The sequence below is a fragment of the Jaculus jaculus genome, chromosome 9 (assembly GCF_020740685.1).
Source record: "Jaculus jaculus isolate mJacJac1 chromosome 9, mJacJac1.mat.Y.cur, whole genome shotgun sequence".
NCBI classification, from domain to species: Eukaryota; Metazoa; Chordata; class Mammalia; order Rodentia; family Dipodidae; genus Jaculus; species Jaculus jaculus.
In genome coordinates, this window is record NC_059110.1 from 68,971,679 (window position 1) to 68,987,465 (window position 15,787).

General features: G+C 38.9%; 1 protein-coding gene across 19 annotated transcripts in view; it reads right to left on the bottom strand.

Moving 5' to 3' along the window:
* Positions 1 to 15,787, bottom strand: part of Nrg1 (neuregulin 1) — a 1,129,183-nt gene that overhangs the window by 35,134 nt on the left and 1,078,262 nt on the right. For all 19 annotated transcript variants that reach the window (XM_045158416.1, XM_045158415.1, XM_045158414.1 and 16 more), the window contains one exon: positions 2,028 to 2,157. In XM_045158416.1, coding sequence (XP_045014351.1) covers positions 2,028 to 2,157 — 130 coding nt within the window. The remainder of the gene's footprint in view (positions 1 to 2,027; positions 2,158 to 15,787) is intronic.

Here is a 15,787-nt window from a genome sequence, read left to right on the forward strand (position 1 = left end):
TTATACCAAGTCAGCAGAAGCAAAGACTGAAACAAAAAGTGTTATTCTGCTACAAACATACAGATTTGAGTAATTTTTATGATTAAAACTAATCTTGGGCTTCTGAGATGGCTCAGGAGTTAATAACAGTTGGGCAGAGACTTGAAAATCACTGGGGCTTGCTGATGAGGGATTTCTAATTTTAACTTTTAATTTTAATTTTCCAATAATGCATAGTCTTTTGATATAATACATATATGAAAGAATTAGCATATAACAAAAGTATAAACCTGACATTTTTATCAGGCCTTAAAAGTTTTACAATACTTCTACCTAAACATTTACTATCCACCTCCAATAAGAACACACCTAGTAATGGAGTTAAAACTGTCATGTTTCCTGTGAGTGGTGGCTGATGACTTTAATCCTAAGGTACGCTGAGGTGGGAGGAGCTAGCAGCCATCATGCCTGGCTTGAGATGCTTTCTTGAAACAGGCACAGTACTTGTACACTATGCATATCATGTAAAGGGGAGTGGTCTTGTTAATTATTTCTTGAGTCTTTTTTCTCTTTGCAATTTGTTTTATTAGCACAGCTGCCTAGCAGACTTGCCCTTCCTGGTCAACATATAAATCCGTGCTCATATTCTATTCATTGCTACTCTTCCTCCCCTAGAGAAAAAACCATTGCTACTTTTAGAACATAGCACCCACCTCATGCTATTCACTGTAGATTGCCTGCAAAATGTTGGATGCCCCAAACAATACTTTTTAAGAAGCTGGTTTTAAAGCCTTGCTCTGGAACATAATTAATAGATTATTGGTAAACAGCAAAATAAATGTTAATTTATTTTAAATTATATGAAACTTCTTTTTTTTTTTTTTTTTGAGATAGGGTCTCAAGTAGACAAGGCTGGCCTGGAACTTGTTATGTAGCTGAGGATGACCTTGAACTCCTGATCTTTGTGCCTTCATTCGCTCAGAGCTGAGATTATAGGCTTGTGCCACTGTGTCTGATTTTATGTAGTACTAGGAATTGAACTTAGGGTTTTGTGAACATAGGACTTTGTGAATGCTAGGCAAGCACTCCAGCAATTGAGCTACACCCCCATCCCAAGATATAAAATACCTTTATCCCTATCAAATTATGAGTCTAGCCACATGCAGAACAAATAACAACAGTGAATTTAGAATGCATGACACAACACATGCACTATTCAATCATCCTGGTAGTCTAGAATAATGCTAAAATACCTGGTATACTGATCATCACTGCTTTATGTTGCCTGATGAGACAGAGTAAACCAGGTATTTAATCATGTATCAATGCCTCTTAATTACTGGAAAGTGGGGACCTATCTAGACCATAGATGGCCAATCTAGACATATTTCTAGATGGTAAAGACCACAGAAGGCTAATCTAGACAATTTTGTAGATGGCAGAGAGAACCTGCCTTCCCCATGCAGTGGCACTGTATATTCTAAATACAATTCTGAACTCATGCAACTTGCTTTCTATCACAAGTAATATTAACATATAGTAGAACTTAATAAAATAGGTAAAGAATAGCTAACATAATTCCAAGCATGACACACTCATCATTAAAGAACCTTCTGCCCTCAGACTTCTGTTAAACTGTCCTGTTCACTTTGCAGGTGAGCAATGGGGTAAGAGAGTAGGGTTATCTTACAGCTAATTTATACACAAGATAGAGAAGTAGGGATCTAATGTTATTGCCTCTACAATATTTGTATATCTCTTTTGAGTAATTACTGAGGAAAACTACAAGGAAAGCAATATTATAAATATGAAGGCAAAAAATAACCAACCCTCCACAAATATTGAAAATAGCAAAAATAATTCTGGATGTAACAGAAATATGACAAATGGTGTCAATGTTTCAAAGCAATCTTCAAATTAACCAGCACTATTCAATAGGGCACAACAAAATTGGACAAAGAAGCAACAATCCACATCATGAAACAAGAGTCATCAGGAATAAGCAGTTACAGATACACACACAGAGATGAGATGATTCTGTTTCTTACTTGCACAAGTATCTTGAGGGGTTGGAAAGGTCTTTCACCATGAAGCACTCGCCACCATTCACACAGAATGTCTTCTCCTTCTCCGCACACTTCACAAGATGGCTGGTCCCAGTGGTAGATGTAGATGTGGCTGGATAAAAGATAATGAAGGGGTAACATTGCCATTTGTTTTTAAATTTTTTTTGTTCATTTTTTATTTATTTGAGAGCGACAGACACAGAGAGAAAGACAGATAGAGGGAGAGGGAGAGAATGGGCGCACCAGGGCTTCCAGCCACTGCAAACGAACTCCAGACACGTGCGCCCCCTTGTGCATCTGACTAATGTGGGACCTGGGGAACCGAGCCTCGAACCGGGGTCCTTAGGCTTCACAGGCAAGCGCTTAACCGCTAAGCCATCTTTCCAGCCCTGCCATTTGTTTTTAAAAGAGAAGTTACGTTACACAATAAGATTCGTTCTGTAGGAGGCTCAAGTGTAAAGGTATGACACCATGTTAATGATGTTAATTGTTGATAGCAATTAACTGATACAATTATTTATTTTGGCAAATATATTTTATGTATATGTTTGTTCACTTTGTGAATTTTAGAATAAAATGCAACAGGTATTATACAATCCAATTTGCATGTAGATAAAATCCCCATTCTCTTCACAATTTCTATTGCACTATTGAGTGTTTGATTGCAAATGCTCTTTGAGAAAATAGATATTCTGATATCTCTGGAAATGTAGAATCCCCAACACAGCTTATATATTCCAACTAGGATCATAGAAAGAACTCATCGTTATGGTTCAGAACATCATCATGTGGTAATTTGACATTCACTTCTCAAGTTTCAAAGTCTTGTGCAAGTGAAGTGGGAAGTGATGAAGCACTGAGAGTACAGATAAACAGAACCCTAGCACCTGGTTACAAGGCTTGAAGCATATGTACCATCAGGACCGCTCCTCATCCACAAGGCTAGGAACACCTATAGCAGTGCATAGACTCAACCAGAAAACCTACAAGTTAGAGTGCTTATCACTGATATTATCAGGCTCAGAACCAAAACCAGCAGCCAGTCAGAAAAAGTTCTGTTTACTTTTATAAAAAATAAAAAAAGGGGGCTGGAAAGATGGCTTACTTGTTAAGGTGCTTGCCTGTGAAGACAAAGGACCCAAGTTCGATTCCCCAGGACCCATGTAAGCCAGATGCCCCATATCTACCCCCACCCTCTCAGCCTTTCTCTCTCTTTCAAGTAAAAAATTAAAATTAAAAAAAGTTAAAAAAGAAAAAAAAATTCATCTTGAGATGAAATGTTTTCTTGTTTACTGACTCACTCTCATCAATTTTTAATTCTTTGTCTCTCATTAGTGTAATTCTTTATACTTACTGACCTCTGTGCACTGTTTGATTCTGTGCCTTTTTCATTTCTTTGAAAAGCCCATGCTTTATTGTGAGTTTCAATCTACATTCTTCTCTACTTGACTAGCATGTTCAATGTTCAATATCTAATCATCCACTTTCCTAATTCCTCACACCCGTCCCTGTCTTCCTGTCTGAGGCATGTTGGGGACCATTTCCACTGCTTTTAAAGTTTTGAAGGAGACCACAAAGGGCAGTCACAACCACCCAGGCTTTGGCAACAGATCTAGTTCAAATTCCTTTAAGGAGTTTCGTGTCCCCACTCAAACTTCTCATTTAGAAAACAAGACAACCTTGCAGGACTTTGGCAGAGCACAAATACTTTAGAGAAAAGAACTGGTACAAAATAAGCATCCAGGCAATAGCATCATGTTTTAATGGGAAAGTAAGGGAGAACCTTAATATTTGTATTTAGCAGTCAAACAAAAGCCTCAAGGGAAAATTGGAAACATAGCTCCTGTGGCATATGTAAGACCCTGGGTTCCGTCCCCAGCATAGTTAGAGAGAGAGAGAGAGAGAGAGAGAGAGAGAGAGAGAGACAGGGAGAGGGAGGGAGGGAGGGAGGGAGGGAGAGAGAGAGAGAAAATTCTGGGATCTTAATGGTATATGCTCTTCTTAAATGATTACTATGGATAATTAAGAATTGGGTCAAATGATTGACTGATATTTGTGATGTTGGGCCTTCCACATGCTAGGTGAGTCCTCTACCACTAAGATATATCATCTCAACCTGGAATCAATTTTTTTTCGAGGTAGGGTCCCACTCTGGCTCAGGCTGACCAGGAATTCACTATGTAGTCTCAGGGTGGCCTTCAGCTCACAGCAATCCTCCTACCTCTGCCTCCTGAGTGCTGGGATTAAGGGCATGCACCACCATGCCTGGTTGTATCAATTTTTTAATTACTCCAACAAAATCACCCTTTCAAAACATCATTCACAGTATCTTTTACAAGTCTACAGACCAAACCAAAAGAATGAGGGAGCCTAGGAGAGATACGATTTACCATCTATTACTAGCTATATATTAACACAATCTTTATCCTGATGAGGGTCATCTAATTTTCATCATTTAATTTGTAAATCACAGACATTTCTAGATATCTATATTTATCTATATATATTTCTCTCTATATATATTTCTAGATATCATATAGATGACATTTCTAGATATCACATAGCATATTATTTTAATATAATATTATGTTTTCAGATGAGAAGTTGTTTATGTAATTGCAGTGATTAATAGATATTAATAGTTTCATCCACGGCAACTATTTTTAAAGAACAGGAGGAAGAAGTGTGCCTTAACTGTCAAGATTTTGTTCGACTGTGAACTGCTGCGAGCCTTCTGCTAAATGATAAATTGGTCTGCTTGCTGCCCATGCAGCAGTATTATGTGTCCTTGCAATGTCCTGCAGAGGACATTGAACCACAAGCAGACCCTGCTTCCTGTTCCAACCAAGGCCTACACTGCAAGGCTCTATTAGAACAAATCCTATGGCATTTACTTAACAACAACAACAACAACACTCCCAAAAATACACAAATGTACAAAAATCACAAATGAATGCCAGCCAGCCATGATATAATCCAAAACAGATATATAACCCTTATTTCTCAGACTTGCTGATCTTGTAAGATTATCAAATTAACCAAGATTAATCACTCCATATTAAAACTAAAATGATTATTCTTTTAAAATAAAAGTGTCCCTAAGCACCTAGCTCTCACACATTCTGTTGAAACATTCTTAGGTCATTACTTCAAAGTATGAGATATTTGATAGTAAATTTGTGGAATGAAGTAGTAACCATCCCACACAGTCCTGGACTACTATGATAGCAGGAGCAGGATAAAAAATGATCTTGCATCATACAGCAGCAATAAACTCCCAGGTGATGTCAGGTGTGAACTGCTCGGATACAGCTGCTACACTGTGCCCACTGCCAAACAGAAGAATAAGGTGTGACTGTCAAAAGAGCCTGTTGTAGAGATAGTGCTAGGCACATGGCAGATTCTTGCCAGGTCTCCATTTCCTTTCCTTGGTTGAACACAAAGCACTGTTAGTTTAAGTGAGTCTATACATTTCACAGTAATATCCTTTTCACTTTGGTTTTCCACAGTTGTACTGCTAAGTGAGATTCCATTTGGTAATGCTGCCAGAAAAACAGAGACAGAGCAATACCCAAGCCATGTGTAAACCCTTCTGGCTGAGGGAGCTAGGGGGAGTTTCCTAGAGGAAAAGCCAGACTTTGCAGGAAGAATACATCGCAACACACATGCTGGGCATTCAGTGTTAAATACACCCATATCCCTCTGTTTTGTGAGCAGTTTGTCATAACTTGGACGCTATATTGTAGCTACTAATATATGGCAATTAAGAACACAGCTATGTGGGATTGATAGTATACATCTGTAATCACAGCACACAGGAAGTGGAGGCAGGGGGACTGCAGGCCACATTGAGAATACCTCAAAAAATAAAAAATAAAAAAGATGAAATCTTGGTAAGGATGACTCTTACTCTTGTGTTTGCCATTCTCTGAATTCTTTAGCTCAAACACACTTACCCCAGTAAGTCAGCTACTATAATATGTAAGGAAAAATAGAGTAGTAACTTACCAAAGAATGCACTTGTCCTGACAGTGTAAGTCAGGGCTTCCCATCCTCCCCAGGGATTACTATTTAAGGACCGCAAAATTCCTTCGCCTCACAGTAAGACTTCATGTCTCTTGCTCATTTGCACTCCTCCTGTCCTTTCCATCTACCGACTACCCATTATATATGAGAAGTAATGGTAATAACTAAGATTGCTGAAGTTAAAAATCCTAAGACAATGATGAGCTTTCTCAGCACACTGACACTATCAATGCCTATGCAGAGATGATTCAAGCTTGGGCCTCACTGTGCAACTGTGCAGATTGGCAGACCCCCTACCCAGTGGGTACCTCAGTAAATTCAGCAGCAAAAGTAAGATGCCACAGGGCCATGGTAAAGGTGGTTAAAATAGTTTTCTGGGGGCTGGAGAGATGGCTTAGCGGTTAAGCGCTTGCCTGTGAAGCCTAAGGACCCCGGTTCAAGGCTCGGTTCCCCAGGTCCCACGTTAGCCAGATGCACAAGGGGGCGCATGCATCTGGAGTTCGTTTGCAGAGGCTGGAGGCCCTGGCGTGCCCATTCTCTCTCTCTCCTTCTATCTGTCTTTCTCTCTGTGTCTGTCACTCTCAAGTAAATAAAAAAAAAATTAAAAAAAAATAGTTTTCTGTTGCAATACTACACACAGGTGAATAACTGTGCCTCTTATGGGAGCATAAATACTGCACAACAAAGAAACTGCTGCCCATATTCTGGTATTTTATAAAACTAAGCCCTTATAGTTTTTAGGATATGTGAAGAATGATGGTCTCTAGCTTAGAACAAAGGCTGTTTAGTAATTGTAAAGGATTAAATATCAATAATGTGTATTTACTGATAGTCATTTGTAGCCCATAAACTTGCTTACAAAATAAAACTGATGACGGATTTGTGTTAGGAGAAACTATAATATCTTTAAATATATGGTTACATTACATATTTTCAAGATCTGTACAACTGTGATATTTTTGACAGAATTTCCAGTCTACATGAGTAGAATGTACTTAGAGTAGCATGTTATAGTTGAGTCAAAACTATGTACTTTGCTGGGCGTGGTGGAACATGCCTTTAATCCTAGCATTTGGGAGGCTGAGATAGGAGAAGCACTGTGAGTTTGAGGCCACTCAGAGACTACATGGTGAATTCCAGGTCAGCTTGAGCTACAGGGAGACCCTACCAGGAAAAACAAACAAAACAACAAAAAATATGAACTATTTTATTTTGTTTTTAGGCAGGATGTGTCCAAATTGTCAAATTGTCCAGTTGGAGCTCAAATTCAGGTGTTTCCTATGTCAGTCTCCTTAGTATCTAGGATCCAAGGCAAATGTCATCACACTCTGAAATTTAAAATGTTTTTAAATAGTGTGATTTCCATATGATTTGAAATGGAAGATAAACTATGTAATTTGACCTTATGAAAATCATGCTACTACTTGCTTTTGTAAATAGAACAAAAGTTTGAATATTCACTGCTTATTACTAAGTACTTTTCCCATGAAGACACATAGAATTTCCAACAGAATGCCAGATTTTTCTAGTTAACTAAGGCCGTGTGAAAATAATGGTGGACAGGATGGCTCCCTTCTGCCCTTGTTTTAAGTGGTGCTTTATAGACTGCAGCAATAGACTAGAACTGTTACACAAATGCAGTCAGTTGATAAGTCATTCCATTTTTCATAGACAATTAGCACAAATTAGTATAAGTAAACAGAGTATACCCATTAAGTTCTATCTTCCTAAGTGAAAGTCTAAGACACTTCTTAATGTAGAAAATTAATTAACTCTGATTTTTTCTCAGTGAAATTTATAAACTTTTAACATTAATATTCCTATATTATCTGAATCAGCCAATCACTACAGAATAAGATGTTTCAACCTTACCTGTGATATCTTCAGTGCTTGTGTATTTAGTTATCTGCATATTTTCTTGCTATCTGATTTCCCGCTTTATTGAGACAAAAATAATCCTAAAATTATTCTTGTTCAGAATATGGTTCCTCTGCACAGGTACTAAGAGCAGTTTGCCCTGTATGAAGGCTGCTTAGGTGGCTCTCATAAGCAAAGCTTGGCAGGAAATACTTGGTGCTCATAAAGCCTCTCCCTGCTGAGGGAGTGAGTGGCATGGTCATTAATTTTCCACAGGAAAAGACAGGGCCACTCTGGAACCATGGAAGCACTGTCATTCTGGGTTGGCATTTTTTCTGTGCATAGTAATTCAATCTTTTGCTGAATAGCCAATGCGTATTTGAAAAAAAAAAAATGACCTTAGGAGATAAAAGACATCTTTGGGAGATTAGAAGCATCTGTTCTGTAACTGAAAGCAATAGCCCATGTCTGACTGTGACTTTTCTGAACTCTACTAGAGAAACTGTAAGTGTGTGTGTTGGGGGGTGGGGGAAGTGAGTGTTGCTCACTGGAGAGTTCTTGCCTAGCCTGTGTAAAACCCTTACTTCCTTTCCCACCTGCAAAGGACAGAGCAGGTGATAAGACAGGACAAGGCTGGACAAGATAAGACAACCGAGGAAGAGAAAGAAGAGTAAAGAGAGAATGGGGAGCACAGAAAAGTGTCCATGAGACATAAACATGGAACTGAAACGTTTATTAGCAGAATTAGGTTGTGTGTCTTAAAAAGCTGGAAACATTGATACTACATATATGGTGGCAATTTGTCCAAAGAACAAGTTGGCACTGAAGCACAGTGGTTGAACACGAAACTCTGTTTGAGCATTATTAAACCATGTAGAAAGGCAGAGCTACATAAGACATGGGTACATTTTATTGTATAGTTTATTCTATATTCTAAAAGAGGATACAAATTATCTCAAAGGAATAGTTCTCCAGTATTTAATAAAACACAGAGGAAGACTGCCCAAGGTCACACAGGTAAAGTTACAACAGCTTGTGTTTCTGAATGTGTTTTGGGGCTAAGATGGCCTTTTTTTGCCTCTTTCCCTGAATAGGTCTATGAGAAAACCCTAATATTATTTTTTTTCAGCCAAATGAAAAGTGACCTTCAGGTGTTTCTGCTCATAAGACAAAAATATAACTTTTGTTGTAACACTGATGTCATTTGTAGTCAAACAGACAGCAGGTTCTAAGTTAAGTTTCTAGCAGTTGCTTAGCAAATGATTTAATATCATCACACTGTTATCTTTAGAAAAATAAGATAGATAGGAAAGGTTATTTTCCAAATGTACAAGTTGCTATTTGTTTTCTTTTTGCCTGACAGCACATTTTATTCATGACATAGTCTAATCATACTATCTGTAACTTCTTGGGGACTACAGTACACTGACATAAATGTCTTGGAGGAGTCACAGCATTTCCAAAGAAAAGGGCCATATCTCTGGGTAGTTGACTGGATGAAGCTGTAAGAAGAAAGTTACATTTCCTTCCTTAGAAACTCAAGATTTTTTTTTAGACTAAAATCCTAATCCCAGGAACACAGTCTTGCTGGATATTTTCCACAAATCACTGAAAGTCTTATGTGTGTATAAATTTTTCGTAGCTGTGAGTCCACAAACGTTGGCACTGTTCCTTGAATCTGTTCCACAAGTATAAGTTCGAAAGGAATATAGTCCTAGCCTACAAAGCAAATATTAGCCATCCATCTGAATAGCTTACTGGGTATGTTTATTTCTTAGCAGATTATATGCCACTAACACAGTTTTTACTATATTCTACATTTCCTACCAAGACCAACTAGTTGGAAGAAGGCCATGTCCAACACTGTCCAAGTTAGCCCAAATTTTAAATACCAAACAAAACAAATAAAAGTGAAAACGACTGAACTCCTAACAATGATGAATGATTCAGCTATTTAACCAGCTACCGAAATTACCATGTGCCATTTAACAACACAGGTTAATTCATTCATGCCCCAAAATATGTTTGGAAATAACAATAGATGAAATGTCAAAAGACAGAAGCTATGAGGCAGATTCATTATTTTATTCATCAAATTCAAACAACAATCATAGCATATCAAAAAATGAAAGCAAAACAAAGTGGCTGTGGAATTTATTACTTCACAGTGGCTGGTGCTACTACCTACAAAAGATCTGCATAATAGGAGGGGAAAGAGGATGACACCAAATAGAACAGGTACTACCTGGAAAGAAGGGACTCAGTGTGTGGGGGTGAGGGTGTATGGGATAGGAAAAAGAGAAGTTGGTGGGAAAACTATGATCATGAGATAGTGCATGGAGGTTGTCAATAATTTTTTTTTAAAGCCACATGGTCATTTTAGTAGATAGTGAATCAGCATTTAATGAAATTAAGTTAATTTCTGCATGAGTATCTCTCCCAAATCACATTTTATTTTAGCCAAATATCAGCTTCTTAGTACAAACAGGAAGTCACTGGGCTAAAGGAACACATTCATAATACCATGAAGGGATATGACCAGTAAATCCCAGACTGTACAGAACTGTACAGCATGAGTCACCTGATTTCTTAAACAGGACTGGGGTGGAAGGAGAAGAGAGCTAGTGGCTATGGGCTGCTAAGACATTCTGTTAAAGGAAAAACAGATAAATTTATGGAAATGCTGTGCTTACTGAAAGCAGTTCCCTTTGACTGGAACATGGGTTATAATAAAAAGGCACTGCTAATGAAGCTTTAAAATAGGCATCCACATAGAGAAGCCCTAGATAGCCCTTGCTGGAATCTACATTTAATACATAGATAACAAGAGAGAATTTGTTTGGAATGAGGCCATGATTAATAAAATGATTATCTATTCTTTCTTAAAATCTGTATGTGGGTATGTGTGATGTGTGTGTGTGTGTACATGTGTGTGTGTGCACATGTGCAGGCATGCACACGCCATGGTATGTGTGTGGAGGTTAGAGGACAAGCTTGGGTGTGAGCTGTTTTATGAGACAGGGTCTGGTGTTTGCCGCAGTGACTCAGGTGTTCTTCCATCTCACTAAAAGAGTGCTATGACTACAGTTGGTTATTACCATGTCTGGCTATATGTGGGTCCTGAAGATCCAAACTCAGGTGCTCACACTTGTGTGTCAAGTAGTTTATTCACTGAACCATCATCCCACCCTAATCTATTCTTCAGCCTTTTAAAGACAAGAAAATAGAGATTTGCTAAGTGACAGTTATGAAAGTGTAGATGAGAGAAAGTGTTCAAGTGAGCAAGATACTGACCAGAAAGAATAGTGATCATAATCAAGAAATACCCTACACTGTATGCTTGTGTTTCTGGGGATAGAACCCAGGGCCTTGCACATATCCTTTGCATTTATACACATTACAATGAGGCAACAGCTAAATGCTGCCTAAGTATTTTACACCTTGTATGACACCTCCTGCTAAGGCATGGAAAGTGTTTAACACAATTTTCTCATCACGTTTTACACAACTAAGGAAACACTCATTATGTTAGTAGACAGAGAAATTTAGGTTTTTCTCAATATTCAATAGTCATTAGTAGAAAAATCTTAAATGTCTGAGAGCACCTAATTTGATGATGCCACATAGTAAAAGGGATCCCAGTAAGAACAGATGGTACTAGGGCTGAGACAGTTACTCATGGTGCAGCATATGTTTTGTATAAATGAGGTTCTGGGGTCCATTGAAGGAGAAAGAGGGGGGGGGGAGGGACAGAGAGACAGAGAGAAGGAGAGATTCATACTTGGGCTGGAATTCTGAGTTCATTACACACATGACCAAGACAATAAAGTTCCTATGTTCTGTGGAAACATCTTTATAACAGAAAGTGAGTTCTGGTGACCATTTTAACTTTCTTAAACATTTGGTGTTTTGCATCGAGGAGCCTCAATGCAAGTGACTCCGAAATGGTCCTTGAAATCACAGACACAATCCTCCAGGTGTTTTAAGTTTGAGCCAGGCCTCTAAGTCAAGAAGTCTGAATAATATATGCCTCTCCCAAACCCTGGATTTCACACTGCTACCAATGAGCTATCCAAGTCACTGCAACTCCTTGTTGCATGATGGCTGTGGACATAAATAGGTTTTGTTTCCATCACATATCATTTCCCTCATGGAGGCAAGAGGTGCGGCATGTAAAGGAATGGAGTATATACAGCGTGTTGTACCATATGAATCCTGCTCTGTCACTACTGGCTGACATCAGGCCAGATATTTTCCCATTACTCCCAGGAGTTCCTTGTTCCCAGGTTTGTGATTAGAGTAGTAAAGCATCTCTCCCTGTTCTGTGATGTACGATGAAATGTGCATCTATAGTTTTTAGGCTCCTAGTACTAAAATGTACTTAAATACATACTACATCGAAATCTACCTTTTTTCAATACTGTCCTAACATTTTACCCATGACTACTCTGAACAGGAATGAAAGACTTCATGAAAACATGTAATTTTAAGTGCTTCATTCACCTTAAGAAAAGTTCCTTTTTGTCCTACCTCCTCTCAGAGGTCTATCTGGTCCCATTATATTTAGCTTAATATTGTGCCACTAAAGAGAATATAGAAGATAATGGATGATTATGTAGTGCCTGAGGAAACTGTTCCTAAAACTGGGTGGTGGTAGATATATGTATGTGTGCGTGTGTGTGTGTGTGTGTGTGTGTGTGTGTGTGTGTGTGTGTTTGAATTTCTAGGTTTCCACACTCAAGCCAGCAAGACACCTGCTTTTTTATAGGAATTTTTTTATTTTTATTTATTTGAGAGTGACAGTTTCTAGGAAACAGTCAAGAGCTTCAGGCAAGTTTGGTCATTTATTCAAATGTATTCTAAAATCCATTGCAATAATGCCAGTCAATGACTAGCAAAATCTGCACTTCCAGCTGGAGTCGAATAGGCCTGGCAACACCTGGGGAAGGATGCTCTAATCCCGAAGCACAGGACAAAATGAGGAGAATGCCCAGGAGACGTGGGCATAGGTTACTTTGCTGAGCCCTACTGGGGAAGAGTACATACCACAGGCTGGCTTGCCAGGAGAACAAGACTACTGAGAAGAAACCAAAGATCTAACCATATTCTGATTCCTTCATGGCTTCTCCCTTAAGAAATAATTTTGAAATTCAGTATGTTTTTATTGAAAGAACTGGAAATATTCCTTCATTTCATTTTTGTATTGAATATTCAACCATAGGGAAGCAACTGTCACAGACGTATGTCAGAGGTGGAAGACCTTCTTGCATCTTAAGGCCTGATGTTGCACACCAGCCACTACAAGGCTTGACAAGCACACCCACTGTTCTAAGAAGCCCTACAATTCCATAAATTAAATGGTGATAATAAAAAAAGATCTAAATTACCAGATGGATGTAGAAAGCATTCAGCAATCCTTGCTTGTGTCTTCTTCATATAAATTTATCAGATTGCCCTGTTAAAAGGGTGCATGCGTGCATGTATCATGTATCCATCAAAACCACTGCACTGAGCCTGTAGCTCAAGTTTAGGCAAGCTAATTACCCACTTGCTAGAGTGCTATGTTGTGTGTGCATGTGTGCATGCATGCTGTTAGTGTGACTTTCCTTACCTTAAAAATACACACTGTGGCTGGGCATGGTGGCTCACACTTTTAATCCCAGCACTTGTGAAGCGGAGGTAGGAGAATCACCATGAGTTCAAAGCCACACTGAGACTACATAGTGAATTCCAGGTCAGCCTGGGCTAGAGTGAGACCCTACCTCAAAAAAAAAAAAAAATCACACTGTAGTCTGCTACTCTCTGACTGAAATGTTGATTTTTATTGCATAATTTTTTTTTTTTTTTGTAGAAGAAATGACAAGGGGGACTGGGGAAACAATTCAGTCACTGAAGGGCTTACCATGCAAGCATGAAGACGTGAGTTCAATCCAATGTAAGAGTGTTGTGGTGGTGGACACTTGTCATCCCAGGGCTGGGGAAGTAGAGACAGTAGGTCTCTGAGGTTCATTGGCTAGCTAGTCTAGGCTGACTGGTGAGGCCTAGGCTAATGACAGACCATATCTCAGAAAAGGTGGGTGGCATTCTGAGGAACAGCACCCAATGTTGTCCTCTGGCCTGACACATGTACCACATACAATATCCACATATAACATACATGCACATACACTTGCAAGTATATGAACATGGAGAGAGAGAGAGAGAGATATGAAATGACAGGAACTAAAGAATTTATTAGTGGGTAAAGAAGCAGGCTACTTCATGCTTAACTATACTTCATCACAACTGGAATCAAAGTTCTTTTCCCACAAGTAGAATATCCAACATATCCCAGAATGGCCCCCAATTTGGTATTTTTAGACTTTTTCTTTGTTTAATCAATTTAACTCTATCAATTAATATTTGCGGGGGCAAAATAATTTCAAGCCAATTCAATGTTCAACCTAACAATACTAAAAAATACTAAAATAAAGAACATTAAAAAATTCATTCATTTGAGAGGGAGAGAGATGGAAAGACAGAGGAAGAGGCAGATGTAGAAAGAATGGGTGTGCCAGGGCCTCCAGCCACAGCACTTGAAATCCAGACACATGGGTCACCTTGTATGTCCAGCTTATATGGGTCCTGGAGAATCAAACATGAGTCCTTAGGCTTTGCAAGCAAGTGCCTGAACCACTAAGATCTCTCTAGCTCAAGAACTTTTTATGAAACAATTGTAACTTTTGCCAAATTCAGTTCTCCAAGTATCTGTTCACCTATCTTGTTTATTTATTTCTTTCCACTTTTATTTATTTATTTATTTTTGGTTTTTTGAGGTAAGGTCTCACTCTAGCCCAGGCTGACCTGGAATTCACTATGGACTCTCAGGTTGGCCTCAAACTCATGGTGATCCTCCTACTTTTGCCTCCCGAGTGCTGGGATTAAAGGTGTGCACCACCATGCCTGGCTTCTTTTCACTTTTTTCTCATGTATTTGCTTATTTATAAGATCTGGGTCTGTGAATTATTTCAGTTATAAATAGTAGGAAAGTAAACAAGAAAAATGCATGGATTGAGAGGCATGGTAATTATAAATGAATGTACATGTCAAATATTTCTAAAGTCAGAAGAAGGCATTGACATGCTTACAATAACAGCCCTAGAGCATGCTGGTCATGGATATATTCTTTAAAATCTTACAAACATCACAGGAAATATGAGCAATTAGGAGTGTAGTGCTGGACAAAGGTTAGTGCTAAGACCCTACTGCTGAAGACACCTTATATGGTCGACACATAAAATGGAATGACATGGCTGGAAGCTGGAAGAGAGTCAGTCCCCAGACAGTCAATGCATACAGTGCCAGAAGGTGCTACATGGGCGACTGGGGGAAATGATCAACATCTGTCCAAGCAACTCATGGTCTAACCTACTTAGCAGCAAATAACCTGTTGTGAAGCCCACACAAGTGCAATAGTGGCACACAGCCATGATGGTGAACCAACTGCTCTTGATTTGGCTAACTGATCCCCTCAGTGGTATGGGACCCATAGCTGGAGCTCAGAAACAAGTTAGAACAATATTAAATATAAGCCCACTCTCCATTATCAAGCTACCATCAATCGTGGGCTACAAGAGAGTCTACACCTGTTAAATTCTCCATTAAAAAAAGTAAGGGTTATCTCATTTGTCCTGGTGCTAACTCACTCTCCATTGGAGAATCTGCTTCTCTTTTTCAGATAGATGTAGATCCTAAGGAGAGAACCACCCCATCATACCTCAAAAGTGCCCTGGCTGAAACTAAGAAAAATTGGCAAAACAAGCAAGGGTGCTGTTTTCCTGGTGAACCGGGTACCAGCACAAGGGGAAAGGAGATCAACA